The following is a 17,988-nucleotide window of genomic DNA, read 5'->3' on the forward strand; positions in this document are numbered from 1 at the left end:
AGCAAGCTTGTCAGGCAATTCAAGTCAAGGGTCCGTTGTACTTTTGAATTTTGCTCAGGTTCTTGTCTGTGTGGATGGACGGGTTCAAAGCCGGTGGGGTTTTCCTGGTCCAGTGAAAGGCAACTTATGCATGGATCGGGCATGCCCGTCAGTCAGTTGGTCCCTCCCCCCACAGGGATTCGATCTCGAATGACGCTGCGGGGCAGGGGTTGAGTGTTATTCGGTACCTTGTCAGTAGATTCTTTTCTGTTGCTTCCAGGCCCGTCTTTTGCCATTGCCGGCGGGCAATATGAATTTCTCAACTGCTTGCTTGCTTCTTGACTTTTATCCCACCACAGCTCGACCCTTTTTTTTTTTTTTTGTGGACTTGGCATCCTGGCTTTATAAAACACATGCGAAGAGCTTGCAACTTTATCTTTTGGTCTTTTCGTTCGGTGCTTTGATGCCTTATTACATCTGCATGACTGAACCACCTCCCTCTATTCAAAATTTACTCGCCTCACCCCAGTTCGCCTGACCAACTCATGGGTTTCTTTAACACCATTCCGGTTAGCTGTGGCTGACCTCTCGCCCGACTCCACTACAGCATAATCTTCCTAGCTGGTTAGGTCTTTTTCCTACCTCAGTTCCCTTGCGACGGACCACTACGCGCTGTACGACAACGGCAAGAACCTCTCCGGCCGTCGCGTTCCTCCAAACGGGTGGACTCATCCGTTCTTGAGTAGGGACCGCATTGCCATTTGTCCTGGCCTGTATACCTGACTGCAAGTGTCTTTTTATTTCTCTGCAGGCTTGCAGGCTTGAGCTGCTCCCTGCAACATGCAATGCAGAAGCATAAAAAGTGACAGGAATCTCAGAGCCTGCTGCAGAACCACGCAACTGACCATGTCGCAGTAGCTCAGCCATAATGCCCAAAAGATCCGCCCCGAAATCAGCAGCATCCCCACCCAAGAAAGCACGTCGATCTATGCAGCCCGAGGATTTGGAAACAATGGTACCGGAGCCCTATAGGAAGTGGCCCGCCGACCAAGTGCCAGTTGAGATTTTCCAACTCATCTGCGACTTCCTCCCCCGCGCCTCGGTGCAATGCATGCGCCTGGTATGCCGCGAGTTCGATCGCATGGTCTCGGCTCACTACTTTCGGAACGTCGTCGCACCCTTCCGGGCCGCCCTCTACGGATCCCCCGATAACCACAGCGGCGCCCTGGCTGTTGGTAGTGCCGGCGGGGAGGAGCTTCGTACCGTCTTCCACGTATTCGGCGAACACATACGGGCCTTCGCCCTGGCGCTCGAGCTCAACGAAGTAGATTTGGCTTTTCCACCAGAGAAGCTCACGCAGCAGGTCGTCAAGACGCCCTGGGGTCTATACCGGTGGCCGCTCAGAGAGTACCAAAGATACAGCGACCTGGAGGCTATAGAGGACCAGGCCGATGAGACGGCGCTGCTCACCAGCTCATTCAGAAAGCTCGGCCAGCTGAGTGAGCTCGGTCTGTCTTGCGATGCTGGTCTTGGTTATCTCCAGGGCCCTGACCTCAACAAATATGCGCCGCGGACTCTGCCCCGCGTTTTCAAGAGCGCCCGGTACAAGCCCGAGGCTCTCACCAGTCACTCAATGGATGGCCCCGTCGAGAGCGGTAGAGCCCGTCGGTATGATCAACTTCAACGAATGATGGTCAATGCCGGCTATTCGGCCGAGGAGATCCCCGGGGCCATTGATTATCTCAAAACTTGCGAAGGTCGAGCGTCGCCCCGAAAGTACACAGAGGACGAGGTTATGATGCCGATAGTCGACTCTTCTGAGGCGGGATTCGAAAACGCACATGTTGCTCCTTCTGATGTGCCACCCAGGCCCGAGGCTCTCTTGTTGGATGATGGCACAGATGACGAGCCGCTACCTGAGGTCGACACCAACGACGGCCCGGTTCAAAATCCTGTCCCAACATGGTTCGACGTGAACCGCTGGGCGACCAAAGCGACCAAGCAAGTCAAGAGCAATCCTTTGGAGCCGCAAGACCTGACAGCCGCGCAGAGAGAGATGCTGTTGGAGATGTCTTGGGCCCACGATGCTCTGGTACAGTCGTTTGTCATATCAGTCACTGACAACTACGACGCGTTCAGGAACGTCATGAGCTTCAACATTGCCCGCATCCCTGCTCATCTTGTCCACACACTCGCTCGTCCCACCTTCTGGGATAGCCTCCCCAATGTTTGGGAGTTCTCCCTCGGCGTAATCCCAGATTGGCGCGAGGTTCACAAGCGCAATGGGGTGATTGAAGACCTGCCTCTTTCACCTCTGGACGCCACCGGCCCGACCTACCATTTATTGCAGGCGATCGCATCGCGGAAGAATATCAAGAAGCTTCATTTCGAGTGGATCTGCGGCGGCGAGCTGGGCATCGGGGCTGGTCAGCGAAATCGTTATGTCCTGCCAGCACCCTTTGTTCCTGACCCGAGACAGATGGTCAAGTGGGACGTGTTGATGAACGACACCACATCTCACAGGGTTCTCCAGCTGCCTTACATCACCGAGATGTCTCTGAAGAACTGCTGGTTCAGCCCCCACGTATTCCTTCATACTGTGCAGTCCATGTCGGCGTCCTTGTTGACGACGCTAAAGCTAAATACGGTCTCAATCACTGGCCCCGTTCAGCGAACAGTCAGCGTCAGCTATCTACCTCACAATGGCGGCGCTGACAGGATCCCGAACTCGTGGCCATGGCCTTTGTGTATGGGCGCCGCCCCTGGACGGCCTTACACCTTCCAGGAAAACGTCGCTCAGGTACCAAACCCCGTGCAGCCGCCGGCTCAGTGGGCAAACGCTGCACCGACGCCCAATATTGCCCAGACCATAGCAAACACTTCTCCACCGGGTAGCCAAGTCTGGCAAGGTCCCTTGCGGGATCATTGGGTGCCTGTTCCAGAATTCTTGTCGTGGGCCCATATTATCAACGAGATCACGCCGGGTCGGACTCTGCGCGAGAAGTACCATGACCTTGCTAGCGAACCATATGATCAGAGCGAAAAGCCCTTCCAAGAACTTCAGGTTGGTTTGAAGAGGCTCGGAAAGAATCTGGGTAAGTTACTTGTACCACAACCGGGTAATTGTCTGCTGAACGATGTGTCTGGCTTTTTTTTTTTTTTTTTTTTTTATTCACTAATACGTCTTCTAGAACGCACAAGCAAACGTCGTCTCCACACAATCGACTTCAAGTCTTGTGGCTACATCCTTGTTGACGCTGAACATATTAACAACCACGCTATAATACCCTCAGGGCCGCGGAACGTCGCCATGTCGCCTTCGATGATTGAGAAGTTGCGCTGCCTCGACGGTTACATGCTCAAGTCCACTGCTACATTACTCGGCAAGATTATGGACAATTTCAATGAGGGTGAGCAAAACATATTGAGACACGCCTTCAGCATGACATTTGGTTGGACCGGTGTGTATGAACCCGAGGTGGAGCACGCAGCGCACGAGGATGGCTTTCTGGAACAAGGCCATGGTCGCTTCTCGGGCGGCTGGGAAAAAGGTGAACCGCGCCCTCTCACGCTTCGAATGCCGCCGATGAGCATCCCTGCCCACGAGCGCTAGTGGCTGCTCGCACGCGGCTGCCTATGCGTTTCTTTCGGGAAAGGCAAGAAGAATTGTTTGCGCATTTACGCCCATCGAATTGCCCGAGCGCCTGCAGGATTCCCACGTGCCGACCCATCGCGCGTGGAGGAGGCTTGAGGTACGCCTGCAAGAGTTGAAATCTACATCCACTTCAGCACCCTCGACGGTGACACCACGCCCGGATGTGCAGCCCAGTTCGAGTCTGCACCGGGGTCAACATAGCCTCCCTGGGCCCCACCCCTACGATTTTGATATCAAACTGGAGCCTGCCACCTTTTATGATAATGTTGTCAGGGACTCCAGTAGGCTTTGCGATTTCATCAAGAATCATCTTAATATTTGCGATGACGAAGTCGACCTCATCGAGACGGACGAGGAGTCCGATGAAACACTGACAAGCTATGATGATGAATTCGATCCCAAGATTCCTTGGTACTGGGGCAACAGGCTTGCCAGGCTTGTGAAGGAGCAAAGGCTCATTGCCAACTTGTCCGACTTCGTGCTGGGTAAGGCAGAGCCCCGTCTACTGGAGCATGCAGCCTGTCGCTCCGGCGATCCAACGAGTACAGATGGATGAGGCTATTTTATTTCATCATTGAGAGGTGCCCTGGGCCAGCTAGGACCCTCTTCCGATGGCAGCGGCAGCTGATGCCGCCTATATTGCTGCCGGGAGCTGGGTGTTAGTAACAACAAAAGCTTGCCCAAGGCTGGTGATAGCAAGACACAAGCCCCTGACAAGACTAGAACATGGTCAAGTGAGGGGATTTCGGCCGCTGTCGCTAGCAGTCCCCAACTTGAGGTTGAAAAAGACGGCAGTGGATTGCTAAATGGGGAACAGTCCGATCTAGACGTACTGGGACTGGCGCTTCGTGGCATGCATTTCAGCGCCCGACGTTGATCGGTGAGATGCGCAGGTGTCGACAGTTTGCCGCCACTTCTTGAACACATATTTCAGCTGAGTAGAACTTGCCGATCATCACGGATAACATGCCACTTGGGAACTGAACGAAGCGCTGGGACCTCTTGTCACTGCACAGTTTGCACAATTTAACATCTGCCTCGAAAACTTCCTTTCGCTGCGTCAAGCCCTCCTTTCTGTGTCTACTTCTTGACATTTTGGTCACTTGGTCATTCTCCACTCCTGCACACCCTGCTGCGTCACTAGGAGCTGAGAGTATAAGATTCCTTTTTGATATCTTGTGACATGCGCACTCTTGACTGTAAGCTATCACATCCACGGTTGAACTCTTCATTTTATACTTGTAGCCTCTTGCTGATGTTTATTTTTTTGGGGGGGACATCTAGCTTAGCTAGCTAGGATCATTAAAAAAGGTCCCAATACCTTCGCAGCGAATAGACCAAGGGTCGCCATCGCATGTTTTGTTCTCTGTATATACATACTTTTGTATCGGGATGCTCTCTCGGGTTAGAGAAGCTTCGAGCGTCTGCATAGCATCTGTAATAGGAATAAAACACCAATAGTTTAAACGCTTGCAAACAAGTTGAACGACATGAAACACGAGTTTTCTTACTATCCGGCCGGCATATTTTGACAAGAGACAAAACTTGACTTTGCAGGGGGTAATGAAACTCCTCAGCCGATGGTCTTGGCTGCCCTGAGGCAAAGCAGTTTTTGTGTATTATCGGAGCCATTGAATGGTAATTACAGGTTGATGCCATAAATTGTCAGGCCTGCAACGCCCTTCAATCACTCGCATTAAGTCGTTTGATTCAAATCTATTCTAGCACCTTGCGCGCTCTTGTCCGGAAACTTCACCAACTGTTCCCCATAGATGCAAGTGGAATGCGAATCGGTACTTGATGTCGTCCTGGTCAATTATATTCTAGACACCTAGATGCAGATCATCAACTCAGACATACCAGAAACGTAAGATTTTTGCTTTCCATCATGTTTATGGCTTTGAAGACCCATGTCCAACCTTGATCAGGCATGATGGGCTTATCGAAGGCGCGGCTTTACATATCATCCAGGCCAGGAGATGCTTTAAAGACCTCGGAGTTCTATCCACGTGAGGAAATACAAGCCGTTCACATCCCAGGCATATCATGGATATGCCAGCCCTGCTCACAAGCTCAACCTGGGCCAGCGGAGCCGTTGGTGAAGTATAGCATGTGATACATGGCATGCAATTTACAAAAGGAGAAAATGACAAGCACGCTGGCAAGCAAAGCCAAGGAGGTAGTTAGTGGCGGGCACAAGGATTGACAAGTAAAAGAGGGGAGGGGGATAGTCTATTTTTCCCCATAACGACAAGACGATCCGCATTAGAGCTCCCTGTTATAGACCCCCCCTTTTCTGTTTGCAGATATGCCTTTTGTATCGCCACTGACAGGTTTCCCGAAAGGTGGGCCTCCTTGGGAAATAGGGGATACCTTGACATCTCATGCTCACATCACCCTCAGCAGCAGGCGCTCCGTCATCAGGCACATACATGGACGAGAAGAAGCATGTGACTGACTTATTTATTTACAGCAGCAGCCTCACCGGCAAACAGAATCGACAAATCGGAGGCTTGCGTAAAGGTCGATAGACAGACCCTCTCAGCCCGGCGAGATCGATGGGCATAATCATCACGCGTTGCAAGCAAGGTCTTTGGGAAGGGTTTCAAACTTTATCGGAGGCGCAGGCTTGGAGATTTTTATTTTTTTTTATTTTTTTTGGGAGTGGGCGGGTTTGGGAGCGAGTCGGACGGCCAATGGAGTGAGATTCGTCTCATCTCCCTTGACCGAGCGTCCTTGTAGGCTTCTGTCGCTTTCTATTTCTACTGTTGTTTTGTTATTTCAATCTTTCCCTTGTGAGACCACAATATCACTCTTTTCGCCTGGGAAGATCCCGGATTTATCATGCAGACATGCAAATCCCCCCCTCAATACCCCCCCACACCGTCATCAGCCAAACTACTACTCAGCTAATAGCTGACGACTTCAAAACGCCAGACCCCGTCTGCTCTTGCTGTTGCCGGTTATTTCCAGGATATGCATGACATGTGACGATGGGCGAGGTGTTTGGATGGAAATACCCTTAACGTTGTCGGGCAGGTTCCAGACGGGTCGAAAACCTTACAAAAGTTTGAGTGTATTCAGTGCTTTTTGTTCACTCCTTCGATCTTACTTATCCTGGGAACTCAAATAAAAGGCATTATCGGGGATGTTTGTCTTTGGAGATGCCGGGATTCCCGGCCCGACGGCCAATGACGATTGTCAATGTTTGAATTATAATTGTTAATTGATGTGTGTGTTTTGTCTGTTGGCTACGTCCAAGCAAACCGCCACTCCGATCATGCAATGCGGCCAAGAGTTGCTACTAAATACAGTGTTGCTTGTATCATTGCCAAAATAAGTTTTCTGGGAATCATCTCATCGCCTCCTCTACGGGTTGCATCCCGATACAACCAAAGGGTCCGACCCGTCTTTTTTTGCCAAGATTTCCACTGAAGTTTTTTTTTTTTTTTATTTCTTTCATTTCAGTCTCTATTTTCTGCCTCTAGGTCAATGACTCTCTTACGCACTGATGTTAACGTGCGACAAATAGTTTCTACAAAGTACTGCAGTAGACCAGGGCCCAAAAGAGATGGATTGACGGAGTAAGGCTGCGTTGGGTTTAAATTACGATTGGATGATGTTATGTTTTCTCTTTTTGTTGGCCTTTTTCTTTCTTGCTCCCGCATTCCTCGCCGTGGAAAAAAAAAGGTGGCTTGCGCTAGGCAACGTGGGCACTCAGCTGAAAGAGAAAAAAAAAAAAAACGACGGACGATCCGATCAGTGCGCGGCGCGAGTCCCTACTTTGTTTTTGCTCCTTCTCCATTTCTTTTACTACGTTGTCTTGGTAGTGTAGTGCAGCTCACCATCAGTAACTAAGCAAGTAATTCTTTTTTGTCACCCAAGCGTCCCATTGCTATTTTGGGATCTTGGCTTGATGAGCTTTCCCTCCTGTGTGTTCCCCACCACCGAGCCGAAGACATGGGTCAAGGGTCAATGGTCTGTCAGAGGACGAGCCCAAAAGAAAGAAAAGAAAGCAAAACCCCCCCACCGCGGAATATATGTTTTGCTGTTTCTTCATCGTCCAAAGAGCACAGACAAAAAGCAATTGTGTTACGTACTGCTTAGAAACCAAAACCTTTCCGGTTGCCATGCTGATTGATCCTCGGGCTTGAGCGCTTTTTGATAGGAAACACCCAAGAAAATAATGACCCCGGCTACCCACTGCGTTGTTCTGTCGGTATTAACACGGGCCCGATATAGTATAGGGTAAAAAATAAAATAAAAAAACACCTCGCTCAAGGTCCAATAAATCCCCACCGAAAGAGAATGTTGCATGACTTTTGTACCACATTATGCTTTTTTAGTAAGCGACTCACCGAAAAAAAAAAACCAAAAACCAAAGCAGAGAACATGGATGGGAACCGTGGGGAGGGACTGACTGGTTGAGGTCGTTTTCTGGCCTTCTCCACAACTCCGAATCCGAACCTGCCGTCCTTCTGCAACTTTTCCAGAAATTCTACCGGCTTCGCCTCAAAGAACCTTGCATTTGTAGGCAGACCTATCAACATCGGCGACACCCACCCAGAGGACGGCACCCTGGGTAAGGTAGCTAGGCTGGCTAGCTTATCATCTACCAATCTAACACACACACACTTTAGCCGCGCAACGTCGCAAATGTCACTTGGTCGGCCCCGTCCGGTGCCCGCGCCAGTCCGCCAAGGAAAATGCAAAATGCAAAATGCAGCAGAACCTGTGCATGGCACATTAAACTTATTTTGCCTTGGTTTTTTTTTTTTGTTCATATTCTTTCTTATTCTCGCCTTCTCCGACCGTTCCATTTCCTCACCCACGTGGTAGGTGCGTTTTTCTCTTGGTTCTCGATAGCTCGCTCCAAACGATGCCGAGAAGCCAAGCTTGCCCAGGGGACTGAATCTCTTTTTTTTTTCTTTTTTTTTTTATTCTCTTTCCCCTTCAAACCCCCCCTTTTTTACGTAAAGCTTGGATGTACTACGTAACTCTGTTAAGCTTGTCATCGAGTCAGTAGCGGCTTCATTTTTGGTTGCTCAGTAAACTTTGATAGCCTTCACCCAACCCAAACAACCAGAGCCCATCGAATGACTTGCCATGCGTCCGTCCTCAGTCGTCGGTAGGCCAGCGGCGGACCGGCGGCTCCCGGTCCGCAAGGCTTTCTCCCTCCATTGTTTACCTTTGTCCAGGATGCCTAGCGACATTCGGGCATGCTTCTCACCCACAAAAAAAACCCCCCAAAAAAAAACCACCGTCCGCCTCACCGCTAATCTTCGCTTCCAGTGACCTTGTGGAAGGAAGTCTCCGGAATAGATACAGAAGGGCAAAAGAAGGTCCATGCATAGAGAGGAATGACCGCCTATTCTGTTGTAAATCGTAGTTTTTATTTATTTATTTATCTAACAAAATGCATGCAGGTCGTGCGCCGCGTGTACACATCAAAATGGAACTATTGAACTGTTCCACGGCGCACGGCAGCTGACTGGCTTTTTTTTTCTCTCTCTTCCTTCGGGGAGACGTAGCAGCTAAAAGAGCTTGAAATATTATTCATTATTCATGATTGGAAAGAACATGACCGAATCCAGGCAAATGCTTGCACCGCTTACCAAAAATGAGAAATAAACCCCATCTCAGGGGCTGGCTGTTTGATGACCGACCAAAAAGCCTCATAGCTCGGCGATAAAGGTATTCCAAATGCGATTAGTCACTTTAATATGACAACGCAGAGGGTGACGGTGTGATTGATCATTTCGAGCAATTGTGAGAAATTCCCCGACGGTACAATATGGTTTAACCCGGCAGAGAGAGAGAGAGAAAAAAAGGGACCAACCCAGAAGCGCTCACAATTTAACGACTGATTTGCGGCGCCGGCATGACGTCTTGACAAGTTAGTCCCGCCCGTGATCGTCATATGGGGACTTGTCTCGGTTGTTGTAGCCTCTTCTGGTAAAGGATTGTCACTGCGCTGAGAACGGTGCAGTGGTCAATTTAGGTCATTTCGATCTAAAGAAAGACCTCAGCTGCGAACATTTACTGTTGGTTCCTGTGCGGGGAGCCCAAAAAAAACCACTACTAAAAAAAAAAAAAAAAAAACCGTAGAAACGATCCCGACCACATCCAGTGGAGCATTTGTGGCAGATGGAAAGGCTCAGATCACTCGCAGAAGCCCATCGACGTTTCCAAGCGGCGGAATTCGGGCATCATCAATCGAGCTGAAAACGCATATGGACCCCTGAAGAATGACCAAATCGATCAATGATTTGTCCTTGGACGATGAGACCAGCCACAACGTGTGATATATGGGGCGCAAGTAAAAGGACCGAAAAGTCGGGATTGCCTATTGCGCCGCCGCTGTGCTTGTCAGACGGTCGACTCGGGAAAGCGAAGGTACAGTATGCAAATATAGCAAGCCCGATCAGTATTACTGCTAGATGCTGTACTGTTTTAGGCGTGGCAAACCGTACCGGGTATTTGTGGAGGGCTAGCGAGAACGGAAAAAAGAAAGAGGACAACATAAAGTAAATAAGCAATCAAATAAAGACACAAAGAAGAATATATCGCCAGCGGAACTAGCGTCAAACCACGGGTCGACGAGTTAGAGTACAGAAGCAAAAGAAGGCAGAAAAGAACCTTGGCTTAATCTGCGGTAGATGGAACGTTGCTTTGGTATCCTCGCCGATGCTCTTGATGATTGATGATGATGCAAGTCCAGTTGGGTTCAGCCCATCTACAACCCTGAATACTGTACAACTAGCAGGCAGACGAGTTTGCCTACCTGCTTTCACCTCACCTTGGGGCGCAGGCTGTGCTGCATGCATCGCGCTTATGTACACACCTACTGTGCTGTTGTTGTGTTGGTTAATTACGACGGTAGAGGCGAGTTCGCTACCCATGCTACACTACACTACAGTGCGGCCAAGAGCTGGCTGCAACAGAAGTTTAACTTTCAGAATAGAAACCGACCAGGTCCCAAAAGGGAATGGCGTCGACTTGGGAGCTGGGCTAGGAACTTAACAGGACAGTACGCGGTAGAGCGCAATGGCGTTGGCGGGCGGCGGGCGTGAAACTCGACAACACACAGACGCCAAAAAAGCAGGCAAAGCCCGCACTGTGTAGAGACTTGAGCGAAACCCGCTTCGACCTGCCATTTGACAGCCATCCATCTCTTTTGGAATTTTTTTCAAGCATGACCTGAAATTGGAGAGAGACACTTCCGCATATCTGGCGCCATACAAATGCCGAAACGAAGGAAATGAAGGAGGGACCTGAATGGGGAACAAAATATACATGTACCTTGGGACTACCAACTGGCGAAAGGCTGGGTGTCTGCCTTGTATCTATTCAAGGTGTGGAAAGTCACTAGAAGAGACGGAAACAGGCAAATTCTCTTTTTGGTGATGAACAACCGCCCCCGATTGGCGGGCTTTTGTTAACCTTCTCCACGAGCGGGTTGCCGGCAACTACCTCAGGGTCTGCGAGTGGCTTTTGATCTGGGTGTCTACGCTGATTTATGTGCTGCAAAGAGAAGAAAAAGAATGTGCTTTTGGGATCTGCAAACAAAAACGGGGGCCACCACACACAGATAGATGGGGTTTCCATACTAGAATTTGAGGGGGGGAATGATCGACGGAAGCGCTGAATGAAGATCATGTCGTGTAAGGTGTGCTCCAAGGCTGTTCCCAACTGGGGTTTTGCTGTGGTGGAACAACATTCGGTACAGTATGTACTGTGCATGTAAAACCAGGCACCGCCTTGTAAAAGAAGGGGACGCGTCGTCACTGTCCAAGAGTTCTTTTTTTTTTTTTTATGGGGGCAAGTAGCCAGCTCCCGAGTCATCCGTCGCGAGCCAGACAAATCAGGCCCCTCAACATGCAGACCATGTGAGCTGTGGGCCGACTACCTTACCCTACCGCAACCTTCTGTAGCACTTGTCCATACAGTATCTGCGCGGTAAACAGCTCCCATCAGGCATTTGCATCGTTCATCCAATCCTCACCTGTTGCTGGTAGTGGATGACATCCGCGACGAACCGATATTGGCAGGACGCGGGGAGCAGATGATAGGCTGGGAAGCGGGCATGGGGGAGAATTTGGCTACAGCACCTGTCAGTCCATGCCCGTCATTATTGGGAGCACACACACACACACACACACACATACACACACAAAATAAAAGATTGCCAAAATAGAATACGAGATTTCCGTCCCTGAAGCTGCTTGTTGATCCCACGCACGCAGACAACCTCATGCACAGAGATCAAACGACCAGGGGGGAAAGAAAGTGGAGGGCCCGTAGCAGTGGGGTTACCACCCACGCAAGATGGCGAATGAAAGTCATGATTGGTCGACTGATGGGAAAGACCCGCCGCACTAGGGCCGGCGTCCGATGTCTTTTTTTGTACCAGATGGGCAGTTGAACCAAAACCCACGTCACATCCTGTTGAGAATGAGGACAAAGTGGGAAAGGGAAGAAACCACCAGCGAGCGGGGATTCGAGTTGATGGGATGATGAACATGACAGGCTTGTTTGCAAGGGGGAGTTTTCAACGGATCTCATGCCGACCTTGCAACCTTTTTTTTTTTTTTTTTTTTTTTTTTTTGGTTGATTGGTTGTGTCGTTTGATGCTGGGCTGTCGACCTTGGTTTCGTTTCACTGACAAACGGACCCGAATTCCCCCTATATTCGCCTCACCTGAAGCGCCCAAGCTTTTCTCAGGTCTGCGGTTTTGTTGTAGCTGACGCTTGCTTGTGTGCATACTGTACATGCAAACAAGACGCGTCTGAGCTTGCTTCTCGGAAGGTTGCTCCGGAGCCGCCAGCCTATGATCGACCATCAAGCGCAGGTCGCCTGCAAAATGCACCTAGCCACAGGCAGTATTCCGACTCCCGAGTTGCGAGTAAATTCTGTTGCGTACCTAGCAGCTGTGCCTTGTCCCTGACCTGGCTTCACTGACTAGCCTCCCAAGCCTCCCATGGTGTCTGTTGCCGGTACACCTATCCTGGCGCTAACTTTAGTGGTCACAGGAGCCAGTACCGTACCCCAAATCTGCCCCCCTTTTTTCAACCTCTTTAGCGTGTTCGATTTCCAAAAGCATCGAACTTCAGTAATGTGGGGACTATACTGTGCGTGCACAGCACACAGTTTGGACCTGAGACGACGCAATCCCTCCCCGTCGACCTTTTAGTCTAGCATCCGTCAGGTCAGGGCCCACGATTGGCACTACGACAAGACCTGTCCGTCCGTGCAAAAACAGACAACAAGAGAGACAAGATTTTTTTTCTTTTTTTCTTTTGGTTTGAGTCAGGGTCGATGGATACAACCGGAACCTGACAGCCTTACAAAACAGGAATATCTAATTCATACATAACGCGACAAAACAATTAATCAGACTACCGATGCATGACAGCCGGGAGATTGCGGTGCACCACTTGACCAGGCACCGTATGACGTGGAATCAATTGGATCGGGTCTCATCACAAGTTTGTGGGGAATTGACTCGGTAAAACATCGCCAGTAGCCAGCCAGCCTCGTAGGTAGATTCAACGAGTTTCCGCAAAATGGGGACAGTTTTGCCGCGGATAAGCAGCTGGCAGTTGGCCTGGCGTCAAAATGGGGCGGATCTGCCTGCCTGGTTGACTGTTACTTTATTTCATACGCGAATGCCATGGGGAAACCTGTGTTTTGTTGGACGTTAGCTCGGCTCATGAAGCATGGTCCCTTAAAAGACCCGCGGGTATTTTTCCCAGGTCTCCAAACCGCTAACGCAAAAGAATAAGACAAAAAAAAAAAAGCCAAGGCAAGGTGTGGAAAGTGAACAATTTACGGCGGTGACAAGCAACTGGCGTGTCAAGAATCTCCAACCAGCCCTGCATTAATTTTGCGGCGAACCGGCCGAGCACGATTCGCTCCAAAGTTCGGCAACTCGGACAATCTGTAGATTCCCGAGGGTCCCCTCCTCCCCTAAGCATTTCCAGCAACAGCTCTACTTAATTTTACTCAATCAAGTGTCGATGAGCCAGGTGGAACACCTACGCGTAATGCCCATAATATCACGCCACCAAGAAAATAGAAACTGCTGCGGTTAGAGAGGCTGCGTGGTGATCATGGAATTACTATTACTGCAAGTTGCCTAATTACCGGTAAACAACAATTAACGTCGGGAAAGAGGGTAAAATAGCAGAAAAAGAAGAAGAAGAAGAAGAAGAGGAAGAAGAAAAACGCAACACTGTATACTTGCGCGATTGGCTCTCCACAAGTTCCTGGCTTGTGTCTCTCTCCGGAGATGCGTGATAACCACAGTGACTCGACCCCTGTTCAACTTTGTCCTGGCTTTTACCCAACACACACAAGCGCGCAGGTTTCTGGCTGTCGCTTTGCAGCAGAACGGCTGACTGTGGATTAGGGTTTATTGTCATCCAAGTCACTTTGAACCTCGGCGATTCTTTGCATGACACGGGAAGTGGAGTACCATAGACGTTGCATTCTTGTAGACTACTGTGGTATTTCCTCCACAGCAGTTCAACCAGTAGGGGTGTGACCAAGCTGATGGTGACGTCCCAGAGGAACGGATGAGGCGAGGATGACAGTAGAGGAAAAACAAGGGTCGTTCGTTGAAAAAAAAAAAAAAAAGACACACACACACACAAAAGGACAGCCCCGGAGACACCATCGTTGTAGGCCGGCTCCGCCTCGGTCGTGTCATGGTTTTTTGGTCTAAGATCAAAGGGGCAAGCACTCGTACGAGAGCTATTGGTTGTTCCAACTCCATAAGCATCAGCTTCCTTTGGGGTTTGGACGAAGGTGTAGTAGTAATCACCGGGTCGTAAAAGCCAGGAAGATCGCATAAACGAACCCATACTACCATTTTAAAAAAAAGTTCATCAACGAAATCCGGGTGTCGACTGGTGTATTACTAGTTCCATCGACGGGCTTGTTTTGGTTGAGCTAACGGCGCGGACGCTAGCCTCAGGTGGACTATTCCCAAAGGGGATAAAGTGTTGCTATTCATGGAATACTATTCACAAGGAACTGATCTCTATACATGGAGCCACCGTTTTGGCCACGATTTTTAGCATGCTTTTTACTGGTCCAGCCGTAGTAGCTGAACAAAACAGTCCGACATGTTGAAGGAAGGGGCGGAGAATCCTGTGTCGAGAGATAAAAAGAAAAGAAAAAAGAAAAAAAAATCTGTGGAAGTGATCCACTCAACTATGACAGGGTCCCGGCTATGTTGCGCTATGCCAAGGCAAATGCTGCTATCAACCATCTGCTTACTTTCCAACAGTCAAAGTCGATGATGCTCTACAGTCGACGGGCCCAAACAACCAAAAGTCCCTGCCCCAAGTTGAACGCGGCCTAAGATTTTTTTAACAAGTGTGAGTACAGTAATAGTCTACTGCCCGAATTGCCGGCCGACTTGTGGGGTTGCTTTGACAACGGGCTAAATGTACTTTGATTGATCGTTGGGCTGTCTTGCCGGAGGCTAGCTCCTCGCGGTTTGATCCTTTTTTTTTTTTTTTTTTTTTTTTTTTTTGTCGCGGGATGCATCGCTGCCCAGGGAGATTGTCTCTGGTCGAAATGGGGGACAGAACTGGCGAATGACAAGTCGCAGGCTCATTATATCCTTCAATCTGACGGTGCTACCTCCGACTCGGGCTGTGGTACGTTGCTGCCGTTGAGGTTGCCCTTCCTCGGCCACGAGAGTGTCGGAGTGGACCGGCGCCCCGATACGACATGCTTAGGGCTGGGGGGGCAATGGAACTTGACGGTGGCCAGTCATAACATGCTTACCGGTGGACTAGCTAGACTCTAATGCATACGCAAATACCAGGGCGCACACCTGTACCGGATTGAGCCAATCGCCTAGGGTGGGATGGAAAAGATGTGGCAGTCATGGTGACCAGGTGACCTAGGGATTCGGCATCGACCCTTGGTTTTTTTTTTTTTTTTTTTTTTTTTGGACTTCTTTGTTGTTGTTGGTCTTTGTCTTTCGACCACAGACTGAAGTTTGCTTAGCTTGCTTACACCATTCTAGTCTCGTTCTATTATCCCTTCCGGAGGTTCGAGTTTCTTTTTTAAGGTCTGCCAAAGTTGATCTAACCCATTCATCACAGGTTAGGTGATTTACTTGGGATGGTTCGGGTGTATCTGGAAGGCGCCCAGAAGTCAGCTCTATTAGTTGCTTCACCAATTGTACCTAATCTTAGAATTTCTTGCTTGCTTGCTTGGAATGTGGAAAGAAACTACGCCAGTGGAAGATAAAATGTAAACAAGTATCTGACAGAAAAAAAGTACAGCCACTCTGAGCGGAAGGCCACGGGAGAAGGACTTCGGGCTTTTCTGAACCACCGTCATTGGCCGCCCAACCAGAGAAGCACGCCGGTCAGCCAAGAATTCACTGTTTCTTTGCTCGGTTGCTTCAGGCTTCTACCAATTAGCCGCAGGCTAGACTACACAAGGAATGGGCGTCTGTAAAGCAGCAGTATTTTTTTCTCTCCCCTTCGTCCAACTGCGGACAATGTGGCTGGGTTGATTTCACGTGGCGGATGCACGGGGTTGATGATGGACATAAGAAACATAAAAGAAAAAAAAAAAAGAAAGAAAGAAACAAACATCAAAAGTTTCGAGTTATTCTTGGCAAAACGTTTGTGCTCGATTGGTCTAGACTGCAATGTGCTCTTTTTTGGTGACAAACCATGGTATGATTTCTTTGAGTTTGGGATAAGTCCAACATCAGCGAGCAAAAAGTTATCTGAACTTTGACGTAGGAGGCAGCTCCAATAGTCAAAAGGCCGTGCAATGTCAGGGAGGCCACCAACTATTTTCTGGGCATTTTTTTCGCCTCGCCCCAAGCGAACAAGACCAAAAGAGAGCATGCTCGACTCAATCAAATACCGATGGGTGGTACAGTAGTATAATCGATCAATGCAATGTATCTGCCATGTTCCTTGCTGCCAAATCTCACTGATGACTGCCACATGCAGCCTCGTGGGATGGGACGAGCAAGTTTGAAATGCCAAGGCGGATAGTCAAAAAGTCAAGGACAAAGTGGGTTGGGATCCAAACCTGCAGCGTCGCCTCAGCATTTCCATGGCGGCTCGGGTAGAAATGGGGACTTGCCAGAGTTGTGGTTGCGGCTCGAACCAATAAACAACAACAACAATAACAAAACCCAAAACAGAACCAACTAGCCATTCACGCCCCCAAGCCAAACAGGCCCGGGAAAACAGCTCCCGTTTTTTATGGCTTGTGGAATCAATGTCCAAGTAGCGGGGCAGACAGAGAGAGAGAGGGAGAGAGAGAGACAGGCAGGTCAGGCATGCATGCACAGTTACAGTACCTACCTTAGGCAGACGCGGACGGACGACGGTGACGACGTGGTCAGTGCTTCGACGGTCCCTTTGTTTCTTCCCATCCTGGCTCAAATCTTTGGAATCGCTTCTTCAAGGATGCCAACCAGGACAGGTAAAGTGTGCGGACTGGCGGACAGTCGAGTCGTCAACTTGGTGGGGCTTCTCCCTCTGCGTGCGACGTCTTGTGCTGAACGGGATGGTGCTGGGAGGGGTATGACCGGGATCTGGAGCCAGAGAAAAAAAAAAACCCAGCTAGGCCAAGGGTAGTAGGGTGGGCGAGTGAACTGGGGTTTTTGGGGGTGTGTGCACCGTATGCTTGCGGTTTCGCACACCAATCCAAAAGTCCCGCCTGCAGGCCTGCGACCGTGCTTCCAGTGTATGCCCGGTTGGCGGCCACTGTGACAGTACCCAGGTGCCTACCTGCCTCCATGCCTGTCTGCCTGCCTGCCTGTCCCTCTCTTACAGCCAAGGGCAAGCAACCCGCTAGCTAGCCTGGTATTTAACAAAGTGGCATCCCTCCCCCTCCACCAAACGCCTCCGACCTCTCCTCCTGAATCCAGTCTCAGCATCAATCAAGATTTCAATCCAGCGCCTTTCGCTGCAAAACTCAACAACCCACGTTCGCTAAGAACCCCCCCTTAGGAAGTCCTCGTTGGCTCCTGTCATTCGCTTGTTTCCTTACTGTCGCTTCGTTTCCTTTTTCCATCTTGTTTGTTGTTCCGACTTTTCCGCCATCAGGGTATCTTGAAGAAGTATATACCGAGAAATTGAAGGCGCAGCGAACGAACCCCGAAAAATCCAGCCAATACCAGCCAAAAGCCCAGGAACACCTCGCAATCCCACCGAAAAGCAAAAGGTTCAAAGGAGCAAAGTGGTTTGGAGCTCGAATTTAATCGTGGCGAAAGACAAAGAATCAATCAGCTATTAGCAAGCAATATTGGGCTTCAGCATTCGGAAATCCGCACCTACAGACAAATCTGCGTTATTTTGCCG

The 17,988-nt window shown here is 49.7% G+C and overlaps 3 protein-coding genes across 3 annotated transcripts; 2 read left to right on the forward strand and 1 right to left on the reverse strand.

Moving 5' to 3' along the window:
• Positions 1–907: 907 nt before the first annotated feature.
• On the forward strand, positions 908–4,190 carry PpBr36_07532 (uncharacterized protein; the record flags this gene model as incomplete). Its single annotated transcript, XM_029894669.1, has 3 exons — positions 908–3,074; positions 3,171–3,530; positions 3,769–4,190. 3 exons carry the CDS (start codon positions 908–910, stop codon positions 4,188–4,190), a joined length of 2,949 nt encoding a protein of 982 aa, XP_029747972.1.
• A 55-nt stretch (positions 4,191–4,245) lies between these two features.
• Positions 4,246–4,511, forward strand: PpBr36_07533 (uncharacterized protein; the record flags this gene model as incomplete). The annotated part of the gene is given in 2 exon segments (XM_029894670.1): positions 4,246–4,292; positions 4,310–4,511. The coding sequence occupies 2 exon segments, from the start codon at positions 4,246–4,248 to the stop codon at positions 4,509–4,511; spliced, it is 249 nt and encodes an 82-aa protein (XP_029748719.1).
• Positions 4,512–11,002: 6,491 nt separating this feature from the next.
• On the reverse strand, positions 11,003–11,377 carry PpBr36_07534 (uncharacterized protein; the record flags this gene model as incomplete). The annotated part of the gene is made up of 1 exon (XM_029894671.1): positions 11,003–11,377. The coding sequence occupies one exon, from the start codon at positions 11,375–11,377 to the stop codon at positions 11,003–11,005; it is 375 nt and encodes a 124-aa protein (XP_029747971.1).
• Between the last annotated feature and the right edge of the window lie 6,611 nt (positions 11,378–17,988).

Source organism: Pyricularia pennisetigena, chromosome 1 (genome assembly GCF_004337985.1).
Source record: "Pyricularia pennisetigena strain Br36 chromosome 1, whole genome shotgun sequence".
In the NCBI taxonomy this organism is placed as follows: Eukaryota; Fungi; Ascomycota; class Sordariomycetes; order Magnaporthales; family Pyriculariaceae; genus Pyricularia; species Pyricularia pennisetigena.